Source organism: Lepidochelys olivacea (genome assembly GCF_965140295.1).
Source record: "Lepidochelys olivacea isolate rLepOli2 genome assembly, chromosome: 9".
Taxonomy (NCBI): Eukaryota; Metazoa; Chordata; order Testudines; family Cheloniidae; genus Lepidochelys; species Lepidochelys olivacea.
The window spans coordinates 3,683,949-3,700,185 of record NC_140419.1 but is presented as its reverse complement, the minus strand read 5'-3'; the positions used below and the strand labels follow the sequence as shown (position 1 = coordinate 3,700,185).

Below are 16,237 nucleotides of genomic sequence, written 5' to 3'. Positions count from 1 at the left end.
TGGAACTCACAGAGTGGGGGGTTTTTAGCCTGAAGTGGATTGTCTGCCTTGTCCCTGTGCCTCGCAGCCTCTGGAAATGTCAGCAGTGCATACATTACTTTTTGTTTGTCCTTCAGCTTGGGGGATAAATTCATTGACCTTCTGAAATCAATTATGTCCTCCCTGAATAATAAATATTGAATGATCATCACAGCATTCCACTGCTGCTTTGAGTTCCGTTCCAGCCCTCCCTTCTTGTAAGTGCAACATATCACAAGACACAGGTTCTCGTAGAAGGCTGCTTGCTAGCTAGACGCTTTCCATGGTACTTTAGGGTCCCTTTGTTTCAAGGTATGTTTAATACTGCAAGTGAAGGGTGCCGAGTTATGTCCTCTGGTCAGGTAAGCGCAGGCACAGCCAGGACAAGTTCCCCACGCTCAGTGGTGTGCTGGGAATATCTTCGGGTCATCTGGAAACCGCCTTGTTAAAATCCTCCCTGCCAATTTAGGGAGCTCACCCCTGACTCCCTCCCGCCAGCGATCATCTGTCTTTAGGGCTCTTAAAAATACTTCTCAAGAGCAGATTTGTTTTGCCATCATAAGCCATCCATCCAGCAGACTTACCTGGCCACCATCACCATGGTATCTGAGACCCTCACAGTCTGTATGGTGTTGGACCTCCCAACACCTGTATAAGGTAGCACAGTGCTATTATCCCCATTCTGCAGGTGGGGAACTGGCGCACCGCAAGGCTAAGTGACTTACTCAAGGTCCCACAGGAAGTCTGTGCTGGAGAAAATCAAACCCAGTTCAGCGTCCTAACCATTTGGCCCTCCTTAGTGCATTAGATTGCACCATGTATCAGGTCTCTCCTTCACTCACCGCTTCCCATTAACACTGCTCAGTGCACTCAGTGTGTTTTTTCAGGAATAAAGTATAAACCTGGTCAGCAAAAATCCCACCCTCCGATGAGTTTGTTTCCCCGCTGGCATCTCCTCTTTCCCTTGTTACGATTATGAGCAAGTGGTTTTGTTTAAATGGGGTTGGGGGGAGGGGACGGAATGAAAAGATTACACTGTCCCATACTTGGTCCCCTCAGCAATTCACTTGGCCCTGCCCCCTGGCATGGGCTTCAATAGAGGCTAAGTGGGACGCTGCTTTGCAAGGACGCGTTGCTAAAATATTAGGAGCATGTCACTGTCCCAATTGCCTCACCAGTGCTCCTCAGCCCCTGACCTAGGCTGGATTTGAATTGGCTGCCTAGAGGTGAATGGGTCTTTTATTATGTATTTATTTATTTATTTATTTTCACTCTCACTGAATTGCAAATGGCTAAAGGAATTTTAAGAAAAATCAATATCTAAATGACATCAAATCTGCCTTCTCGCAGAGACATTGGGCCCAATCCAAAACCCATCTGAGCCAATGGGGATCTTCAGCGGGAGTTGGAACAGACCCCAAGTATGGAAAAGCTCAGTCCTAAAAGGAGGAATGAGTGAAAGAGAGGATTATAACAGACGCAGCTTTAACAATAGCCATTGCTGTCTTGTGTCTGCTATAAAGTATGGAAATTATAGACACGCTCCAAGGAGAAATGGATGCACGGTTTAAAAAAAAAAAAGTCAGCTTTGCTTCTCAGCTCCGGTCTCAAACACTTGGGTTTTGTCTACAAGGGGATTTTAGCCAGTCAGGCAGTTCTGCTTCTGCAAATCCCTAGGTGGTTTATACCAGTGCAGCTTTCCTCAGAGTGCCCTGGACTAGTGGAAATCAAGCTACATGAGTGTAAACTGTGTCTTTGCTAGGGGTTCCAGAGGAGCAGCCGTGTCAGTCTGTATCCGCAAAAAGAAAAGGAGGACTTGTGGCACCCTAGAGACTAACACATTTATTTGAGCGTGAGCTTTCGTGAGCTACAGCATCCGATGAAGTGAGCTGATGCATCCGATGAAGTGAGCTCTAGCTCATGAAAGCTTATGCTCCAATAAATGTGTTAGTCTCTAGGGTGCCCCAAGTCCTCCTGTTCTTTTTACTAGGGGTTGACACTGGTGTAGCTCCAACGATTGGCTCCAATTCCAGTGGAGAAGACGCCTTAGCTGTTGAAAACTGTCTGTGTAGGCCTGGGTGCGGAGCTGGAAATGTAGCAACGTGCGTGGGGTTTGGTGATGATTGCACAGCAGAGGGTGGGGGGAAAGTGACGTTTCATGGTTCTTGAAATGGGACATTGTGACACTTGGGAACTTTTCTTCGCTGATGTCTGGATGAGTGACTTGCTGGGTCAATGGGCGGGCAGAGAATTAGAGAGATTTGTGAAGTGTCAACGTAGGGGGTAGGCAGGAGACAGGTTTCTGTCCCACCAGAATGTCTGAGATTTTAAAAAAGAATTCCTAGCCCAAATTAGGAAGAAAAAATGAATTATTGATTTTTATGCTACATTTTCATGAACTGACAAACTGAAAAAAATTTCAGTTCAGGTCAATCAAAATGCTTTGTTCTGATAATTTCAAAATGTTTCATTTCAATTTACAAGAACAGCCATACTGGGTCGGATCAATGGTCCATAGAATATCAGGGTTGGAAGGGACCTCAGAAGGTCATCTAGTCCAACCCCCTGCTCAAAGTAGGACCAATCCCCAATTTTTGCCCCAGATCCCTAAATGGCTCCCTCAAGGATTGAGCTCACAACCCTGGGTTTAGCAGGCCAATGCTCAAACCACTGAGCTATCCCTGGTCCCCAAGTCTTGTTGTCCAATAGTGTCTGGTGCCAGATGCTTCCGAAGGAGCGAACCGAACAGGGCAATTATCGAGTGATCCATCCCTTGTCGTCCAGTTCCAGTGTCTGGCAGTCAGAGGCTTAGGGACACTGAGAGCGTGGGGTTCATCCCTGACCACCTTGGCTAATAGCTATTGATGTACCTATCCTCCATGTCCATGGATTTTGATCTTTTATTTTTCCCTGTTTTTCATCAGAAGCAGAAGGTGGCCGTGATGGCATTACCTGCCCCCAAGGCAGATTTTCTTCTAACTCCCAATAGTTAGAGATTGGCTTAAGAGGAGGGTTTATATCTACTCTGGCTTGTGCCGGTTTCCTACCGGTGTAGCTCCATTGAATCGGTGGAGTTACTCCTCACTCTCGCTGGCGTATGTGGGATCAGAACTTTAATTTCTTGGGTGGGGAAAAGGGAGTCAACTTCTCTGCCTATCTTAAGTACTTATAAGGCCCTATTTCCATAGAATTTGAGTGCCTCACAATCTGTAATGTATTTCTTACATCTGGGCAGGAGCTGGATTTTCCATTTGATGGGAAATAGGATGAGCAAAATATTTTTGCATTCCGAAACAAAAGCAAAAATTTCAAACTTGCCCATGAAATGAAATTCCCCCATGTTCAATACAACCAAAATGTTTCACTCTGATTTTGACATTTAAAATAAAATAGAACGTAAAATGAAAGAATTTTCAAGACAAAAATTCCTGGCCACCTCTAGTATTTATCCTCCCATTGGTCCTGTGTATTTATCCCCATTGTACAGAGGGAAACTGAGGCACATAGGTTAAGTGACTCACCTGGGGTCATGCAGGAAGCAGGGAAATGAACCCAAGTCTTCCAAATCCTACACTAGTTTCCTGAGTACTGTACCATCCTTTCAGTGGCGATAGGCAATTGATTTGGACCTTCATCAGGGCCTTTTAGTCTTAACGTGTCTCTAGATCACTGTCTCGCTGCTTCTTCCATGTCACTGATGGCACAGGGCCAGATTCTGGGCTTCATTCATGCTGGGTGTAACTCCACTGGCCGTAGTATAGTCACAGCAGGGGTGGATTTGATTTTCAGACGAGATGCATGTGTTTTTCTAAGGGCAAAATTCAGCCTACCTCGTTGGCTGGCATGACTGGCTCTGAGATTAGGGTACTCTGTGTGTACTGGAGTGACTGGTGTATTCAGTATTAAATTGTTGTGGCTATTCCCCCTATTGCATTCTTAAAAGCTTCCTGCAAAGGGAGACTTTAATGAACATCCAGCTTCCCAGAGAGGGAATGTTGGGGTCTGAAAACCCACAGCACCTGCTATTGCTCATGCTCTCAGCACAGTCCGGTGTGACGTTAGGCTGCTCTGAAGAGCTCTCCATGGAACATGCAAACTCTCCACACTGATGATTTGCTTCCTGGGAGATGTGTGCGGAAACACTGAGAAACTCTAACAAATGGCAGTGTCATTCAATGCCAAAATCGCCTCCAGAAGAGTGATCTGGTCAGAAAGAAACTACAGTAAATCCCAGCGAAATGGAGCCCAGATGGTTTATGCTACAGTTATTCCCTCCATTGTTCGATTTACTCCTGCAGATATTGAAAAGCAAGAATATGTCCTTAAGGGCTGAAGGGCCTTTTCCCAGCTTCCATTAATGCATTTATCTTTTTCTTTGTAGCTGCTTTTGTTGACTGTCCCTTTCCCCCCTCTTTGGTTCTCTTAGTTTCTGTGCTTTAATTATATTTTTTCCTGTATCCTTTGAATGACAGGATAAAAAAATCCTAACTTAGCAACCAGCCATAGAATCATAGGACTGGAAGGGACCTCGAGAGGTCATCTAGTCCAGTCCCTTGCACTCAGGCAGGACTAAGTATTATCTGACCATTCCTGGCAGGTGTTTGTCTAACCTGCTCTTAAAAATCCCCAATGGTGGAGTTTCCACAGCCTCCGTAGGCAAATTATTCCAGTGCTTAACCACCCTGACAGTTAGGAAGTTTTTCCTAATGTCCAACCTGAACCTCCCTTGCTGTAATCTAAACCCACTGCTTCTTGTCAATCTTCAACCGTTTTCCTGTGCAAGGTGTGGGCCTGGTTCTCCAGAGGAGCAGAGCCCTGAGTGGGTGTGTTATCTGTAAAGGGTGAGAGAGACCTCCTCTGACAAAGTGAAAAATGGGACCCTTTCCTCCTCCCGGACAGTGCTGTGCAGAAGCTGTGCCGGCCACTAGAAGTCATCCATTGGGGAAGGCATCTATGAAGTGATGGGTCTCTGGCCAGGCTGCCCCTCCAGCCTGCCCAATTGCAGGGATCCCCGGCGAGTACATGGCATACACCCCTTTGTGTGCCCCTCCAGATGTCTGGTCCCTCTGCAGAGAGCCAGTTGCTATGGGGCACCTGAGAACCCAAGGGAGAAAGGGTAGTTTTGTCCTCCGGGCAAACAAATGGAGCAGAGCCTTGCTAACTGGAGTGCAGGGGTGGAGCCGGGAGAGCGCCTAGCCTGCATCTATCACCTGTTCAGCGGAATCCTCTAGCCCAGTGCCCGCCTGGAGCCCTCTAGGTACATCCAGGCAGTACAGGACAGCACAAGCTGTCCTTCTTGTCAGTCTCAGCAGGGAGGCCGGAGACTGAACTTGCCTCTCACCCCAAGAGGTCAGCTCCTTTCTGGCCTGGCTTGAGATGCACTGGTGGGGAAGGATAGCTCAGGGTAACCTTGGGCGTGGGAGACCCAGGCTTAGTTCCCTGCTCTGCCCTCGCCTCCTGGTTTGACTTGTCTTTCTGTGCCTCATTTGTTCCACCTCCCAGGGGTGCCATGAGGATGAACATATGGGATCCCACGGTGACGGGAGCCCAATAAGTACCATAGCGAGATATGTGCATCCCAGTAGCCTGTGCCGTGCTGCCCATCGTCTTCCTCCAGGGCTGCTTTCCCCAAGGACCAAATGTAAAGGGGAGAAATGAAAGCCAATAAAGGGATGGAAGCAGTTACTCGCCACACTAGGCACACCGGCTCAATCCGTCTTGCTAGCTTTCCCACATCTGCAGCCCTCCTCTGGGGTGGAGAGTATTAACGTCCCATCAAAGGCAGTGGGAGCTGGGAGTGCTCAGAGCTACTCAGCGCCTTGCAGGATTGATCCTGGAGGGAACTACAGGGAGAAAGCAACGTGCCGAACCTGCTTCTGCCATTTGGGGTCTGTTTTCCCCCCTGAAGTGTTCCATTAACTTTAATGGCCCTCTCAGCCGGAGCACTTAGTGGGATGTCTGAGGGGAGCTTTCGTTCCGCGTGCAGTCACGTGGCTTCTCCGCGGAAAGTAAAAACCTGTCAGGTCTTTATAGGGGCTCAAGGACAGAAAGGGCAGAGGCAGCGTAGTGGAAAATACAGGCTTGTTCTCCTTTAGAATGGGCGCAGGATCTTTGGAAAGAAAATGCTGCAGTTACATAGGATGGTATTTTTTGCCCTGGTGTTGGATACGTTGGAAAGCAGAGAGCGATTCTGGGTGGGGAATGAGAACTCCAGGTAACAAGGCGTGTACAGAGAGCGGAGTAGCATCCTCCGGAATTTGCAGAACTCCCGTTACCTTTAGTGGGGCAAGCTCCGGGAGTAAGTGCCGGCTTAGACTGGGCATTACGGGCCTGTGCCATTGTTCCTAGGGGTCCGGCTCTTCATTGTGAGTGTGCCCTGCAAAGAACAACTCCTCTCTGTCGCCCTGTGCGTCCCATTGCACTTTGTTAAATGGCAGAGCAGCCCAGGCTGTGATCGGATGAGTCCCAGTTCAGAAATGGAGAAGTTGCTGTAATCCGACACGCTCTGTGTCTGTCAGACTCCAAGGATAAGATCTGTGGAGAGCCTGGAATGAACCAAACTGCACTGCTCTGGATAATGCAACTGGGAGGAAGTTGCAGAAACACTGGATTTCATACTAAAAAAACAAACAAACAAAAATTATCAGGGCCAGTTTGTTCAGCCCTTAGGAGACCACCTTGCTCTTGGGAGTAAAGTCCCATTGGCTTTAATGGGATATTTGGGGGGAGCAAGTCCTCATCTGCACAGCTAAAGGATGCAAAAAAGAGTCCATTGAGATTATGGCTGAATTCATGTCACCATGGGCGAGAGTATAGCCGCCCAACTGATGGCCAAACTCAGCCCTGGGGTAAGCAGGAGAAGCTCCCCTAAAGCCACTGATTGCGCCTGCATACACCCAGGCTGACTTTGTCCTGGTTTGCGTAACTGGGGAGTGAGTGGCTTCAATGAAAAGTAGGGAAGAGGGCTCATTTGTGGATTTATTTTGAAGAGAAAACAGGGAAGACTTTGCTGCTCACAGAGTGGACTCTGCAGACACAAGACAACACACAAGGTGCTGTGACGTCATTGTCAGATCTGACAACAGCCGTACGGTATGAGAACTTTGCCCCCAGTTCTGATTAAGTGTATTGCCATTCCCAGCTCCAGTCCTCTGTGCTGTCAGCTCTCTGTTCCCAACTGAGCAGTCGCAACCTCTCTCTTTCCTCCGTCTGACCGGCCTAAAAGAAGACAAATAAAGAGGTGTTTTATTGTCCGTGAGGGAGGCTGGCAGGTAGCAGAGCTGGTGTTTATTTTTTAGCCCTGGAGCTGTTCTGAATGACTCAGGCAAGTATTTACGGGGCAGCAATGCAGGATTAGGCTATCAGATGGCATTTCATTTTGGATGACAGAAATGTCACGAGAAGACCAGGTCGCTTCATTTTTATTGAGGCCTGGTAATTGGCTCCCAGAGGAAGAAAACAACTCATGAAAAACAAACACAAATGCCTGGATTGTCAGGTTTTTACTGATCTCTAGTGCTCAGACTCTGGAGACTATCCTGGTACCTGCCAGCAGGAATTGCCTCCCTGCATGTTTAGAGACAGCCAACGAGAAATGAGAGTAGGACCTCATTTGTCATGAGTCCTTGCAATGCCCCCCAGGACTGGCTAGGGACCATCAGTAGGACCCTAGTGCTCTGTAGCTCTAGAGCCAAGCACATTCAACGCAAACCTGCCTTACAGTGAAAGGTTTAAGAAGCTCAGTCTGTTTAATAAGAGAAGTTGAAGAGGTGATTGATCTTAGTGCTACATGGGGAGTCTTCTGAGAGTAGAAGGCTCTCTAGCGGACAAAGGCAGAACAGAATCCAATGGCTGGAAGTTGGAGTTAGATAATTTCAGGCTCGAGATGAGGTGCATGTTTTTTAACAGTGAGGGTAATTAACTCTTGTGACAATGTACCTAGGGATGTGGTGAAGTCTCCATCACTTGGAGTCTTTAACTGCCGATTGAATGTCAAACATGCCCTAGCTCAACCACAAGATATGGGCTAGATGCAGAAATTACTGGGTGAAATTCTTTGGCTTGTGTTATACAGGAGGTCAGCTAGATGATCACAATGGTCCTTTCTGGCCTTACAATCTATGGATCTTTGCTGTTTTTTCTGAGGGGCCGGAGATGGATAACCGTTCTTCCTCATCTCCCTCCTCATCCCTTCTGTAAGCAAAGTGAGCCCGATCCGACCTTCCCAACTCCACTTCCTGAGACCCAGAAGATGGTCCCTCTCCCAGGGGGGAAACAACCTTACACTCCTTGCCCCATCATCCGGCCTGTTCCTTGCTAGCCTGCTTCCTGGTGTGACTGGCACCCACCAACCTCCCTCCACTTAATCCAAAATCAGGCGAGGTTTGGGGAGAAGCAGCAGGCTGGGAAGGCAGGGTGCTTTGGGGAAGCTTGCTGGGGAAAAAGGAGGGAGCGTTCCTGGGGCAGATGAGGGTGCTTGGTGGGAGAAGGGGTGGGCAGGGAGTCATCCCTCCAAGAGCCCTGACCTTAACACACACGAAAGTGGCTGCATAAGGGCTCATTGTTTAGATGAGAGTCCCTGTAGGCTCCTGCAGTTGTTCATTAAGCGCTGTATAGCAGGCAGCGAAGGGCTGTGCTGTTGCATTGCTTTAATCTCCGTTATTAGCCAATGGAGCAGGGCTTTTTGCCAGACCAGCCGTTCAGTACCATCATGGCTAGGTGGCTTTGCATTTGCAGCCCGGCAGCTGCCTGCTGCCCTTTGCTTGGGACTGCAGAGAAGCGCGGGATTCTTGCATATTTCCCTCTGCTGCTAGGAGAGGCTGGCCCGGCAAGGGGAAGCATCATGACAAATCATATTAAGAGCAGGTGCCTCAAGTTGGAACCTTAAACCCATGGTCCGGTTTGCAGCGTTGTTAAGCGCACACAGCTCCCACTGGTGGCTGAACTTTTGCTACCTAGAGCTCCGTGCTCCTAGAGATTGCCCCTACTGACACGCACAGCTAAATCCAGATTCTTTGATCAGCCTTGCCTTAGCCACTTCAGTTGTCTGCCTGCCATCATGATCTCCTGGCACCTGGGAATGTCAAACGAAGCCTTCAGTCCCACTAATTAGAGCATCTACTAAATGTCAGCTTTCATAACCTGCAGCTTCTGTTCAGCATGCTGGGAAGGCCTGGAGCTGCAGGGAACTTTGTTTTGCAATGACCAAGAGGATTTGTGAGAGCAGAATGCCAAATGTCAGATGCATAGGTTGGCTCACATTCTTGTGCCCTGAACCTGCACCAGCCGTTCATACCAAGGGATTGGTCACCTACTGGCAGTCCACAGAGGTCCAGCACTGTGGTTTTGGAGCCAAGGCTCAAGACTTCTCTTACTTCCCATGCTGTATGCATGCAGCTGGCAGATGTCCATGGTATCTGTGTGTAGACGCTACCTCTGAATGTTACACTGAGCTGAAATGTTTCAGAGTAACAGCCGTGTCTGCATCCGATGAAGTGAGCTGTAGCTCACGAAAGCTTATGCTCAAATAAATTGGTTAGTCTCTAAGGTGCCACAAGTCCTCCTTTTCTTTTTGAGCTGAAATGGTTGAACTTGAGATCTGACTTCCACTGTCTAACTATACTTTTGGGCTTAGGTGCCTCATGCTCCCATGGTGTCTCTATGTAAACTTTTACAAAAGCCTTAAAATCAAATTCAGAGGTGCTGGAAGGTGCCAGAACAAAACTGCCACGGACAAAACTTCCCTTCAATGGAAGAGTTCAGAAATAACTGGAACTTCTTTGTGTGTGTTTGTATTGCAGGATGAAGGTGTGCTGTCCCCTGCTGGTTACTTTATGGTTGTGCTTGGCCACCCTCAGCAGCAGCTCAGGTAAGAGAGCTGTCAACTTTTGTTTTAGGAAATGCCAGGCAGTGTATTAGGTTCCACTCTTCCAACTCAGGACAGGAAGCACAAACTCATCTCTGGGCCTTTGAACTCAGCAGGGATGGATTTATTGCTTAAAAATAGTTGTTGTTTTTTAATATTCCTGGATGCAGTGGCCATCTGGGCATCTGAGAGAGCTTTGCAAACACAAGCTTCATAACACTCTGGTCATTAACATTATCATTTTACAGCTGGTAAAACAGAGACTCAGTGGGGGTGGGAAATGACTTGCCCGAGATCATGTAAGGAGCCAGGCAGGGCCGGGAATTGAACCCGAGAATCTTTCCCTCCTGTTTGGATCCGGAACATGAGATTCTGGCCCTTGAATTATGACTCATGTCTCAGTCATGGCTGCTGAGAATGGAACTTCTTGAATGGGCCAAGTTTGCATGCCAGCTTCATTGAGTCATGTTCCTAGCAGAAAATATGTTGTAATCCTCATGGGCGTCTGGCTCGCATTCAGCTGGGCTGCTCATGAAGAGGGGGATTGTATCTGTATCGGCCTCAGGCTTCCTATCTGGGGCAAAGGAGAGATGTCATGATTTACAGAAGGAAAATGGAAAGGGACTGGGGAGCAAGATTTATTAGGGAAAATGCATTGAAGAATGAACATTCCAGGTGGCCAGTGGAGGCTCAGTACGTCCCTCGTCGGCATCGGCCTCGTTGCACCATTTACTGAGCCTGCGCTTGGATAAACCCCCCCCGAATCCCTAAATCAGGCCCCCTCCCTTGCCCAGTGGAGCTGTACTGGCTCTGGTGGGTCCTGAGAGCTCCATGCCCCCGGTAGGTGGGAAACCGGGTCGGATTCACCCTTCCGTGCCTTTCTCCTGTGGAATCAAAACTGCCCTGTCTACCATGTGGACAATCTCCCCTTCCATTTCAGGTAGGGTGCTGCTCCCTGGCAGTGCTCCAGAAAGCATTGCTGCAGCATTTCACGCCGCCACTCGCTGTGGTGACGAATCTGGGAAGCCCAAGCCAGTGAGCAAAATCCAATTCCCCACGGTGCCGTGGTTTGTAGCTCCTGGCCTGTTGCCTCTGCAGGTGTTGCTGGGTTTGTTCGGGCTTTTGCTAAAATGAGGACCTCAGAAGCGGGTGCTACGAGGTGGGGCAGTATGATCTACTGCTTAGAATATGGGACTGGGAGCCAGGGCTGCAGGGTTCTGTGCCCAGCTCTACCCCTGACTTGTTCTGTACCCTTAGGGAGGACACTTAAGTCCAAATTTTCAAAGAAGTGTCCACTAATTTTAGTGTTTCAGCTGTTGGGTGCCCTCCTTGGGATCCCGGGCCTACTGTGAAAAGGGGTTGAGAATCCATAGCTCCCCTGGGCTCTGCCTTAAAAGGGAGTTAACCGATGTCAGGAAGGGACACACTTTGGTGTCTATGGATGGAAGCACGATATACCGTGGGCCAGATTCTGCTGTCAGTTCATTGGTGTCAATCCAGAGTAACTTGTCTGAGGCCAGTGGAGTTACTCAGATTGTCACTAGTTTAGGTGAGATCAGAATCTGACCAGATAATGGCCATCATAACCCATTCTGCACTGTAAAATACTGGCTGTTTTGTGTTTGAGTACCACTTTCCCTTATTCGCTCCTGATCATTGTTTTACAGATTTGACTCTGATTTTACTGCAAGTTCCATTTGTATCTCTTACCTTCCCAGGCTGCCTTCATATTCTTCACAGTCTTTCAACCTTAGTGAAGGGTAGAGGATTGGGAGAAAATCATTGTCAGTTTTACTGTTGTGGGGAACTAGAAAGGACTCGTTAAGAGCCTGTAATGCTGCCAGCAGAGACGGGAAAGCCTTGTCCTGAGCTCTGATCGTTTAAAGTATCTGTCTAGAGTTGAGGAATAAATGCTGTCCAAAAAGTAACCTTCACTGCCATTCGGCATCATGCATATGTAGGAAATCACTTCCCTTTCCTTACCTGTCAAACAGGCCGGGCGCTCGAGTGGAATGAGCACAGCCGTGCAAGCCAGGGATGCTTGGGGCCAAGTTCTGTGCAGATTTACACCCTAAAGGGAGTCATAAGTTAGTATGGAATCAGTGTAAATTGTTTGGCCTCTCTCTGTGCCAGATTCTGCTCTCAGGACCTGATCCAGCTCCCTCTGAAATCAGTTTCAAAACTCCAGTTGACTTGAATGGTGCAGAATTGAGACCTTCAGTGTACCGGTGTAAATCCACTGTAACTCATCTGCTTTCAGTGGAACAGAGACCAGAAGTAGGCCCCATGGGTCAATTCATCCCCAGTGTAACCTCCTACCAGGGTTAGGATCAATTTAGCCTAATGGTGGGCAACCTTTGGCCCGTCAGGGTAATCCGCTGGCAGGCCGCCACGCAGTTGGTTTACATTTGCACGGCTGCCTGCAACTCCCAGTGGCCGCGGTTCGCCGTTCCCAGCCAGTGGGAGCTGCGGGAAGTGGTGCAGGCCGCAGGTGCCCACCACTGATTTAGCCTGTCTGTCTCCCACTCCGTAGAATGGGTGCGTCGTTACTTGTGGCCAGGGATAATCTGAGGGTTAATAAATTACTGTCTGTGAAACACTTTGAAGAGGCAAAGCTTTGTATCCATTCTCAGGAAACACTGCTACACAACTGTTACTCGAATGATGGGGTTCCGGTGATCTTATTTCTCCTATGGGTGGTGACAGCCCCAGAAGCCCAGAGCGTGCGTATTTTAGGGTGTAAAGTAACAAGAAAAATAGATGGAAATGTCTTGTGGTTTTTTTTTTAAATGAACAACTGCCCCCCAATGCCCTCTGCCCCCCACTCCCGTCTTCTAATATTTCCTGCCTTGCCCCTCCTCCTCCATTCCCCTGTCTGTTGCAATTGCTGGCCAGCTCAGGTATGTTTTTATGACCTGCTACGCCATTTTTAAGCACAGTTCTGGAGCTGCTTTCATCTCCAAGGTTTATTTATGATACTTTGAGGTTAGGTTGTTCCCCACCCAACTTTTAAAGTGAAGTTATGCTGGGGAAAGATGCCTGATTCATGCCCCTGGGGGGAACCGGAAGGTTTAGCTGCAAAGCAGGTACATCAGTAAGCTACCACCATGTGGTACTTACCAATTTGCATCAACCCCGAGCTGTCAGGATTCCTTCTGCAGACAAGAGAGGAGTTCAGTCTCTATGTCCAATCAGGGGGAGCCAACTGCCGGGGGGGGGGGGGAGGATAGTTTTATATTTTTGTGTGCATGGTGTGAATGTCTGTCGGCCAGGAGAAGGGAGGAGCCCGTTTCACTTAGGTCACTGATCCGAGGTTAGATGGTTGCTTTCGGTCTCTCCTCACATGAATCAGATTTGAACTGGCGGCCCGTTTGATTCAAGCTCCATAGCATATTATCCAAGTCACCTAATCTTCCCCCATCCCTGGTTTAGTTTTGTATAATAAACCAAAATTATAAGAGACAGAGTGGCCGGGGTGACGCTTTGAGACCAGCCAGCAACCTCCATGTCTCACATCTCTTTTGGGTGTTTTTTTTTTCTGTTCTGCTCAGCTGTTGACTGAAAACCTGTTAGTCACAGTCTGAGGTCCCATTGAGATGTAACTGGATTTTGACGGCCCGGGGTGTAGTTGCAGTAGCCTTGTCAAAATGTATAAGCTAAGCAGGGCTGCACTTGCATGAGGTGTCCAGGGAAACCCCAGCGTGCTGCCAGGAGCGGCCAATGCTCCTGCCTGGTGTCACGGGCATTAGGCTGTGTGAGACAGGAGCTTACAGAGAAGCTGTGGAAAAATGAGGATCCCGAGATCACCAAATACCAGGCATGTTTACAAGAGGGAGGTGCGTTACCCCTGCTTTCCTGGCCAAGTCATTATACCTTGACTACCTAGTGCAAGTGCAGTTGGCTACGGTATTCTTCACTTCCTGTCTTCAACTGGTGTGGCTGGGAGTACATAGCTGCTGCGTTCCACTCCAGAGGTGGCTGCATCTCAGCCTTGGAGGAAGGAACGTGAAGCCCTTGGGGGTCCCTCAGGATGATAAACGAGTTATTTCTGAGGCAGGGAAGAACTGCTCTCCATGTTTCATGAAGGAGAAAGTGGGGCACAGAGGTGAAGTAACTTGCCCAAGGTTACACAATGAGTCTGCGGCAGAGCTGGGAACTGACCTCGGATCCCCTAGGTCTCAGTCCGGTTTCTTAGCGCGCTGAAGTGATGTGTCAGTATCAGATTATCTCCATGTACACCGAGGCTGAGCGCTTTGCACTGGTCTTTCAAGCCACCTTCTTTTACGGGTTGTTTTGTTGCGCTCTCCGCCACACCAGGAGCTAACCAACAAGTACTGCTCTGCTCTCGTCCATGTGTCAATTTCCTCACTGAAGTGGGTGGGAAAGTGGGGACTTACTTGTTTTCCTCAGGCTTAAAAGCCTCTCACACCCCATTTTTATTATGTCGGGCTCAGTTTAAAAATGTGGAGCCTGCCAGAAAACACTGAAGGTTTTCTTAGGGCCACTTGCATGCCTTACAATAAACACTGTATTCATGTTTACCTGTTTTACAAATGGGGAAACTGAGGCACTGAGTGGGGAAGCGATTTGCTCAGGGTCACCCAGCCAGCCAGTGGCGGAGCGGTGAATAGAACCCAGGTCCCCAGAGTCTCAGTGCAGTGCCCTAGACACTTACCGTGCGTGTAGCTATCTGATGAGATTTGGGCGCATGTGCGTGCATGGGCACTTCTGTCGGTGTGTTGTGCACGTGTGTGGGGAGGAGATGGGCTCTGTGTCCGTAGGGGGCGTTCCCAATGAGGGTGTGGGGAGTGTTGTGAACAAAGCTGCCAAAGATTTCCAGAATGTTTATTTTCTATTTTCCGGGGGTTGAGCGACACCGTTATTTTCCCTCCTTCCCCAGCACTTTCCTGTGTGCACAGCGGAAACCCCCAGCTTTGCTCAGCTTCTGAGCAGGGTCCTGGCTCCTTGCTAAGCCTCCTCACCCGTTATACAGCCAGGCTGAGCAAGAGGGCAGGTTTTTAAAGCAAGAGATCAAAGATGATAATAAAGAAATCTCCCTGCGTGTGAGGTCGGTGCTGTAACACCCACAACCCGGGCCATTCAAAGTTAACTCCTCTCCCCGATACGAGCTGCTTTTCCTCGTGCATCAGAGAAGTACTGCGGAAGGAGAGAGTCCTCCCGTCTCATCCTTATCTCAAGGAACATTGAATTCTGTGCAGTGGCCTTCAAGTGACCTTTGTCTCTGCTCTCCAGCCTCCTGTGTCAGAGGTGGAGCCTTTGCTTCTGACACACCAGGTGGAAGAAGTTTGCCCACCTCCCTGCACCTCGCTTGCTCCGCATCCCTTTCCCATGCAGGAATGTAAACCAGCCTCTCCCCTGGGACCTGCAGCCTCTGAACAGCTAGTTCCACACACTGGTGTTTACTGATGCTGGCTTTCCATGCCCTGTCTCCTTCTCTTTGTCTCCCATCCCATTTCTCCTTTCCCCTTCTGCATGCATTGTTCCTCTTGCTGACACATTGAGATAGGTTGGTGGTTTAGGGCATTGGACTAGGGCTCAGAAGATCTGGGTCTAATTCCAGTCTCTCTCATGAATGTGCTGCGTGACCTTTGGCAAGTCACGCAGTCTCTCGGGACCTGGGGTCCGCCAGCTCTATTATGGGTATAACAACAAGTATCTCATCCATCCTTTGTCAATTCAGATATTAGCTCTTCAGGACCTGGACTGTCTCCCTGTGTGTTTGTAGAGCACCAGGCTCAGCGGGGCTTCAGTCTTGAGTCTGCAGCAGTACAAATTAATGCTAATAATAGTGATACTTGCATGCATTATTTTAAAATTAAATTGTATTGGCATCTCCAGGGTGAGTATCCATGGACTGAAATAGAGTTTCATCAGCTCTCTCTGTTAGGCATCTTTAATCATATAATCACAGAACTGGAAGGGACCTAGAGAGGTCATCTAGTCCAGACCACTGCACTCGGGCAGGACTAAGTATTATCTAGACCATCCCTGACAGGTGTTTGTCTAACCTGCTCTTAAAAATCCCCAGTGATGGAGATTCCGCAACCTCCCTACGCAATTTATTCCAGTGCTTAACCACCCTGACAGGAAGTTTTTCCTAATGTCCAACCTAAACCGCCCTTGCTGCAATTTAAGCCCATTGCTTCTTGTCCTATCCTCAGAGGTTAAGAACAACAATTTTTCTCCCTCCTCCTTGTAACAACCTTTTATGTACTTGAAAACTGTTACCATGTCCCCTCTCAGCCGTATCTTCTCCAGACTAAACAAAGCCAATTCTTTCAATCTTCCCTCAGAGGTCATGTTTTCTAGACCTTTAATCATTGTTGTTGCTCT

At 48.6% G+C, this 16,237-nt stretch overlaps 1 protein-coding gene across 3 annotated transcripts in view; it reads left to right on the top strand.

Annotated features, from left to right (window-relative positions):
• IL1RAP (interleukin 1 receptor accessory protein) overlaps nucleotides 1–16,237 on the top strand; it is a 64,726-nt gene that overhangs the window by 8,510 nt on the left and 39,979 nt on the right. For all 3 annotated transcript variants that reach the window (XM_084639275.1, XM_084639274.1, XM_084639276.1), the window contains exon 2: nucleotides 9,819–9,886. In XM_084639275.1, the coding sequence (XP_084495401.1) occupies nucleotides 9,820–9,886 (67 nt within the window). In that variant the 5' untranslated portion in view covers nucleotide 9,819. The remainder of the gene's footprint in view (nucleotides 1–9,818; nucleotides 9,887–16,237) is intronic.